The sequence below is a fragment of the Stenella coeruleoalba genome (assembly GCF_951394435.1).
Source record: "Stenella coeruleoalba genome assembly, chromosome: 9".
Taxonomy (NCBI): Eukaryota; Metazoa; Chordata; class Mammalia; order Artiodactyla; family Delphinidae; genus Stenella; species Stenella coeruleoalba.
The window spans coordinates 38,900,116-38,907,803 of record NC_137155.1 but is presented as its reverse complement, the minus strand read 5'-3'; the positions used below and the strand labels follow the sequence as shown (position 1 = coordinate 38,907,803).

The 7,688-nt window shown below is 35.8% G+C and overlaps 1 protein-coding gene across 3 annotated transcripts in view; it reads right to left on the bottom strand.

Annotated features, from left to right (window-relative positions):
• Window positions 1-1,812: 1,812 nt before the first annotated feature.
• The window catches only part of ETV1 (ETS variant transcription factor 1), a 93,211-nt gene continuing 87,335 nt past the window's right edge, over window positions 1,813-7,688 (bottom strand). For all 3 annotated transcript variants that reach the window (XM_079931643.1, XM_079931642.1, XM_079931644.1), the window contains 2 exons: window positions 7,104-7,205; window positions 1,813-2,237 (listed from right to left, as the gene is read on the bottom strand). In XM_079931643.1, coding sequence (XP_079787769.1) covers window positions 2,016-2,237; window positions 7,104-7,205 — 324 coding nt within the window. In that variant the 3' untranslated portion in view covers window positions 1,813-2,015. The remainder of the gene's footprint in view (window positions 2,238-7,103; window positions 7,206-7,688) is intronic.

Below are 7,688 nucleotides of genomic sequence, written 5' to 3'. Positions count from 1 at the left end.
TGGGGGGGAAAAGTTCTGATTTTTAAGGCATATTTATTAGCCCATAATGGGCCTAATGCTATATAATGTAAATGTAGAACAAGCCTTGAAATCACAGGTTACATAGATGTGTTGAAATTAGAAGTTTTTTTGTAGGATTAAATGTGAGTAGTATTGATTATGGTATGTGGGTTTCCCAATAACTGTTCAATTTAAAGACATGAGTTGTGATCCATGTCATGTTGGAAAATGGGTAGCCAGGAGATCATCTTTCAACAATTTTTCCTGTGTTCATCATGAAAAGCTTTTATAAGTCGATTTTGGCTTTGTGTTTAGGACTTTTTTAAAAGTTTGCTACTGACTCTTTAAAAAATTTTGTTCCTCTGGGATATTGATGGAGTGAACAAAATTCGTGTTTCTTGCTTGAATCATTTTAGCAAGCTCTTCAGAGATACTGTAACACCATTTACTTATGGTTTTGTTATACCCTGCTTTCAGTATTTTCTCCAAATGCAAAACAAAACCAAAACAAAAACCTTTGAAACTTTAAATCTTTAAATCTTCTTTCAAACAATCCAATCACATTTACACGAGTGTCCAAAACAAGATGATGGATAGTACCAGCGCCAGCACTATGTCATACAGCAACTTCCTCATATTCTTTGACAGTTTGTAAATAATTTTCCATTTCACCAAAAGTTACAAAATTTTCCACAGTTTCCCTTAGCAAGCTGAAGCTTACTCTTCATTTTGTCAATGTGCATAAAAGCTGCTTATAGCATAGCATGGCATAAGCTATTTTTTAAGCAATAAATGGTTCGAGTCATCTATTTTGTCCTGAAATGCTATCTGTAGTTAACTGCATTGCTTATAAATGGTCATAGTAAATTCAGCATGAAAGAGAATATTACAGAAAAGACAGCAGCGGAAGCATTAGCATTATCTAATATTTATATATGTTTCAACATAACACAGCAGTAAAAGGTTTAAATGCATATCAATGGGTACCATGTCTAAAAATTACTATAGTACCTATTTAGTGTATTGGATATTTTTCTTAAGGAGTGCTTGCTGTATCTAGAACAGCATATTATGTGATTTAGTACAGTTAATTCTTATTGATTAAATAATGTTTTTATGTACTGAAGGAAGCGAAAGGAGACAGATATTTTTTGCTTCATTGTGATCCCAGATTTACCATTTAAATGAAGATCTCAAAGGACCATGAAAAATATCATTATTTAACTGAAATGAGCTTCAAAATACTTTAACAACAGTATGATTTGTATCTAAAGAGCAAGGTGGCACCAGATACGTATACTGCTACTGGCCTGTGACTCAGTTTGGAGCCAGAGTCCAAAATTGTGCCCCTCATTTACAGTCATGGTGATTACTCAACTTCAGAGAGAATTACCCATTTTATGGTTATCCTCTAAGAGTCATATATAAAGCAAAACGAAACAAAAAGCAGCAAATGCAATCTCTAGATACCTTTTTACAAGAGGTGCAAAAACAGTCATTTCTAACAATTAAACTGCCTTTTACAGTAGTTTTTTTTTGTACACCTTGCAGAGACTCAGAAATGATAGGGGAAAATGCCCAAGGCAAATAGTCTCCAAGTGGATATTTACACAATGTGAATTAACTGTGTACTATAGACACCCAGAGGAAATGAACATTTTCTAGGTTGTTATGAAATCAAATCAACATGATAGAGCTTCATCATACTTAAAACCTGTAGGACCCCATCCCAAGCCTAAGTAAAAAGTAATCCCCCAATCCCCCCCTCCCATTCACCCATTACCTTCCTGTTACACAGAATAAATGTTTAGATTACTCCCACCCACCCTCAAATAAAGTGCACAGTCCATGGCAGACCATAGAATAATGCAACAGGAAAAGCCCCTTTTTGTGTATTATTATTTAAAAATAAAATACAAACAACAAAAATCAGACAAAGATTGAAGAGAATTCAGAGATTCTCTGCATCTCGCAAAAGAGGAGAGGCGCGAGGAGGCCCTTGACTGTCACTTGTGTTAATACACGTAGCCTTCGTTATAGGGGTGAGGGTTGCAGCAGCCCCCTTCTGGCATATAGGCCATGCTCTCGTCAAAGTGGGACAGAGGCACCGTGTCCTCTTCGTTGATATGACGCTCCATGTCTGTCTTCAGCAGTGGGCGCTGATTATCTGGAAAGGCCATGGAGAAGAGGGCTTCTGGATCACATACAAACTTGTAGACGTATCTCTCTCCAGCCACCTAAGGGAAACACGGAAGAGAAATCCCATCCTTATGTGCAGTGCCGGATGGTAACTGGACTTAGTGTGGTGAGCATTTCGCAAGAGATACAAATATCCAATCGCTGCGTTGTACACCTGAAACTAATGTGAGGTTGTTATGTCAACTACATCTCAGCTTAAAAAAACCCAACAACTCATCTTCACCATCCCAGATTGGAAGGGCAGAGAAAGAAATAAACAAAAACATGATTTAATACTCCAGAAAGGATGAATAACAAAAGAAGAAGCAATGAACTATTAACAGATAGAAAAAAAAAATCCTCACTTTGTGTGATAAACTACGGTTCAATCGAGGGAAATGCAAAATGTTGACCTTGAGTAATAATTACATTCATTCCAGATATAGCTAGAAAGCTGAGCAGTTTGCTTGTTTTCATGTAAGTGTAAACTTACATTGCTATTTGGGGGAAAAAAAAATCAATGATTTCATGCAGGCATCTTCACATTACAATGTTTTCCCCTCTGTCTGAAAAGGTAATATCTATAGTACTTATAAAATAAACAGGCCTTTAAAGTGTAGTGTCTCCCTCTTAACATTATATTTCTGAAACTGTAGAAAAACTAAACTTCCAAACCTTGGAAGAAAAATGTATTGTGTTCCTAATAAGACTAGACTAGTGATTCACTGATTCGCAGGGTGAACTGTTCTTTTTTTCTTTTTTTTTTCTTTTGCACCGTATATTCTCACCCGAAAAAAAAGATACATAGCCTTATTTAAACGAAAGACGGATCGAGATGTACCCAGCATTATCCTGGGTACGTCACTTTTAAAAGTGAAAGCAAGATGCCTTAGACAGAAGGTAAGGATGTATATAAAGTGTCAAATTGAAGTAAGACAGTGTAAAAAAGTGAAAGGAATTTAAAATACACGATGCATAAGGAGGAAATGAAAAAAAGGAATGTGACAGCTGCCTGAAATAAAGGAGAAGTGGCGTAATTTGTAGGAAATAACATGTCCCAAACTTAAATTTTGAAGAGTAATGCTTCTCTAGGAAATTATAAACAATTGAGTGGAACAAATACAGCCCTGCCCCCGCTGCCATTAATAGACAATGCTGAGCTTCTCAAAAACCCACGGGGGGGGGGGGGGGGTTGGGCAGGGCGGGAGTGGATGAATACAGTTCTTTGTATTAAGTTTGGCAGTAACTTTTTGTGTGTATGTAGAGTTCAGTAATTTTAGAAAGGTGCAAATTACTCAACTCCTCTGCTACTTGCTGTGTGACGTGGGGGTATGGTGAGTTCATAGTTTATAAACTATCTGTGCATGTTTGGGAAGAAAAAAAAAAATTACCAAAGAGCACTGCTGTTCTGGACTCAGATTTAGAATGTTTTTTGCCCTGGATTTTTTTTACCCTGTAAGAGGAATCAATTTAGAGAATTCAAATACTCTGAATATCCTTAGGCTTGAAAACAGCCAAGACTTAGTTTTTATGAATTTGGACATGTTTCTTAAACTGCCCCCAGTTCCCCTTTTTTTTGTGTGAAATGGAGTCAGGAATGGCTTCTTGGAAAGCCTGTTGCAAGACTAAGATGGAAGTCTCTAGCACAGGGCATGGCAAACAGAGGAGTCTGGCATAAATTTATTTACTTTAGTCCTTTATAAAAAGGAAATTAAGTTCGTAAAGGTGAAATGGTGGAACTGCCATAAAAGTAAAAATAGACCATATCAGAAACAAAGCTTAACTATACTAAATCCTCGTTTCCCGTGTTTCCTTGTTCAAAGCACTTTGAGAATAAAAATAAAATAAATGGCCTGCATACCTCAGAGCATTTAATAACCTGCTTTGTTTTGTCTGCAGCCGCTGAGAAGGAGGCATTTGCTTTAGGATACTGGAAGTTTTTTTGTACAACCTGTTGCTATTGGTTATAATTAGAAATGATTCGATAAATCACTGTGGGGAATTAAAATGTATAATATGCAATCAAGATTATAAAACCTCTTAAGGACTCTGCCTTGACTCACTGTTTTATTTTCCTTACAGTAAACATATTTAGGGCTACTACTATAATTACTGGATTATGTTAAATGCCACAAAGTTTAGAACAAGGGCTGATAACCAACCACGGGACAGAACGTCTTCTGTTATTCAGTTATAATATGGAAAATGCTATACATTCAGTATACACAAACTGCAATGCTTAGATAGATAAAACATGAAATTTGAAAGACTAGCTATTTAAATTATGTGTTAACTTCTAAAATTTCAGAGGTGATACAGGGATATTGGAAGAAAATTTTAAATTACAGATTAAGACAAAAGAAATAATAATCTGATTATATCAACCAGAAATAACCAATGCTTAAATGTTTGTATATACTTTTCCCATCATTTCTAAATTTTGAAATTCATACATATACTGTCTATAAGGTATAATGATCATTACTTCATTTCTTATTTCTTTCATAACTACTAAAATAATCAGGGTTTCTTTGATGTTTCCATCCACTTGGGTTTTATTTTATCCTCTAATCTTTCCGTTTTATTTTCTTTTACATACACCACATACACACAGAGTTTTAAGTTCATGAACAAGCGTGGTCAGATAAACACTTTCCCCATACATTAAAATATATAATTCTACATCAGAGTTTTCTTTTTTTAAAGGACTGCATAATTTTCCTCTGAATGACTATACTAGAACTTACTTAACCATTATGTTAACAGGTAAAGATAAGATGGCAGGACATTCTAAAAAGAGTGAAGCAATGAGAGTCACAGGTGTGTCAGAGAGTGGCAAGTAGAATGGCTCAACACGTGGAAGGAAGAATAAGTATATGTACGTCTGTAAAAATTGTCCAAAGTCTTGATTGTTGTGCTAGTTATAAGTAGACTTCAACTTTTGCATTTTCCACCTTTAAACGACCTGGTTTTCCTTATATCATATGCAATACCCCAAAAGGCCTGTGATGTACAACATTTTGCTCTCCTATATTAGCTGACAAATAAATAGTTGCTAATAGTTTCCTTTGGCAATTACAGCCTAATAGAAAAAACGTGAGGAGCCACAACATTTTTCTTTGTTTTTTCAACATCTATGCTGTCATTTGACTATTTGATAGCATCTTGTCTTATTAATTTATTAAAGTAAGAGGTAAATAAATAGGATATGTGATAACTGTATAAATAAATAGGAACATGGAAGTGGTGGTATCAGTAATAAGCATAAGTTTGAACACCTTTGAGAATATTTAAGACCAGACATGTCATCCTGAAGATACCCCCTCAAATACTGTGTCTAAAACCTGAGGTATGATTAGACATTTTACGATACTTTTTAGCTCTCTGTGACTGCTCCATTTAGTAAGGGACTTACTGGTCAAGACACACAAGCTAGATATGCCTTGGATTCAGGGTGTGAGTTGCATTCACAGCTACCATTTGTTGAAGACTTTTGCGCCAGGTACAATGCAAGTGTCTCAAGTACATAATTTCATTTAATAATCACAGCAGCTTCACGAGGTAAGAATACCACTGCTTAGTAGCAGAAGAATCTGTTCAAAAAAGGTGATCTAATGAGAAGGTAGCATGCAAACCAAAGTCATGACTGCATTTTGTGTAACACTGCCCAGGGGACCTGCAGAGCACCTACTGTGCCAGCCCACTTGATGTGCCCAATTAGGAAGATGGTGATGAAAACGAAAACAATGGGATGTATGTGAAAGGGGTTGGCTGCAAATGGGAGTGGTGGATGAGAGGAAGGGAGGAATTAAAAAAGACTCCAGGGTTGAGATGGAGAAGACAGAGCAGATAGTAACTGGTTTTACATTTTGAAGGAGAGATTCAGGGAAATAGGAAGCAATTAAGAATCTAATTCAGCCTTATCTTTTAAGGATCTTCCAAGTTCTAACTTCCAGGCTGGCCAGCTCCAGAGCACAGATTCCCTTTGGTCTAGAAAACTCAATGATGCTGTTTCCCTGTCTTCTAGTAAGTTTCATGGATCAACTGGTCTAGTTTTTCTTGGCAGAACCATGGTGACATAAAACTATGCCACAGTCTGTGATATACGTCTGTGTCCCCCCAAATGAACAAAGGATGCATAATAAAACTATAATGTAATATTCACGATGAATAAATCCTAAACGTTGTTCACAGTCAAGACTATTAGATCGAATATGCATGCAAGGCTGAAGGATGTAACAATAACAAATACCCAAATGTTTTATCTTTATTTATTCATTTATTCATTACCTTCTTCAAAAATTTTATATTTTGTTCTAGGTGTAATTCATTTGTTTTATCTCACACCTTTTAAAAAAGCTACCTGGAAATATTAAGAGACACTCATTTGAAATAAAATAAATTTAACTTCATTATACCAATGAAATAAGATCAAATACTTATTTTTAATCAACGGTTTAAGATGTTAAGCTGTCAAGTAATGAAATCAGCCACGAAAAAATGTTTTTCAGAATGAGAACAAGCAGTGTTCTGAATGTTTTAAGAACCAGAACAAGAGGGAAAAGGTAACAATTCAGTTAGTATTCAAAATTATATACTTGTGGAGAATGTAGCAAAATATCAATGACTTCTGGGGATATATGCTTGCCATATTCGTACGAAAACAACATTTTTTCTACCAAACACAGGAAAGTGGGGACTTCCAGAAAGTCTACTACTTTGTATATGATATTATTACACATTTGTCTATAATGCCCATGCATTTATAAACAGAAAGGCTTGTAATAGCAAAACACACAGCTAAGCATATGTTAAAGTGGGCGAAAACCTTGCTTCAGCAGTGTAATGATATGTGGCTTTAAAGTATGACATGCAGATGAATGTGCAACATTTCAATGAATTTTAATGCTGTATTAGCTGCTCACCTTTTGCATGATTCCTTTCTCATAATAATAGCGGAGTGAACGGCTAAGTTTATCATAGTTCATAGCTGGCCTGTTTTTCTGAATGCCCCAACGCCGGGCCACCTGCCACCAAAACAGAATTACATTGTAGTGTTAAGTAAAAACTTATCAACATATCTCATAAAAATTAGTTAATTCATTAATTACTTCCAAACGCTCTAAAACACATTCAAATCAAAAACATAAGTAAAGACACAAAAGCTATCGTGATCTGCATATCCTGCGTCCTGGTTTGCTTTTTAAACCAGGCCTTCAGTGATCACCCTGGAGCCGAGGCATGCTTCGCATTCTGAGGTTCCCTGTTTTTTCCTTCTTATTTTTTCTTTTCAGATAAAATCTACAGATCAAGAGTGGCTTCGTGATCTCTTTGTAAAGGTGTTTTTGAGGCTATGATAAACCAAAGGAAAACAGATATCCTGCATGACGCTGAATAAAAGAGTGAACAAGTGGCACAGTGTGTACAGCAGAGGAAACAGTATACCATTTAGTAAGCTGAACTGCAAATAATTTTTATTGCCTGAAGCAGCATCAGGATAAAATTGTAGC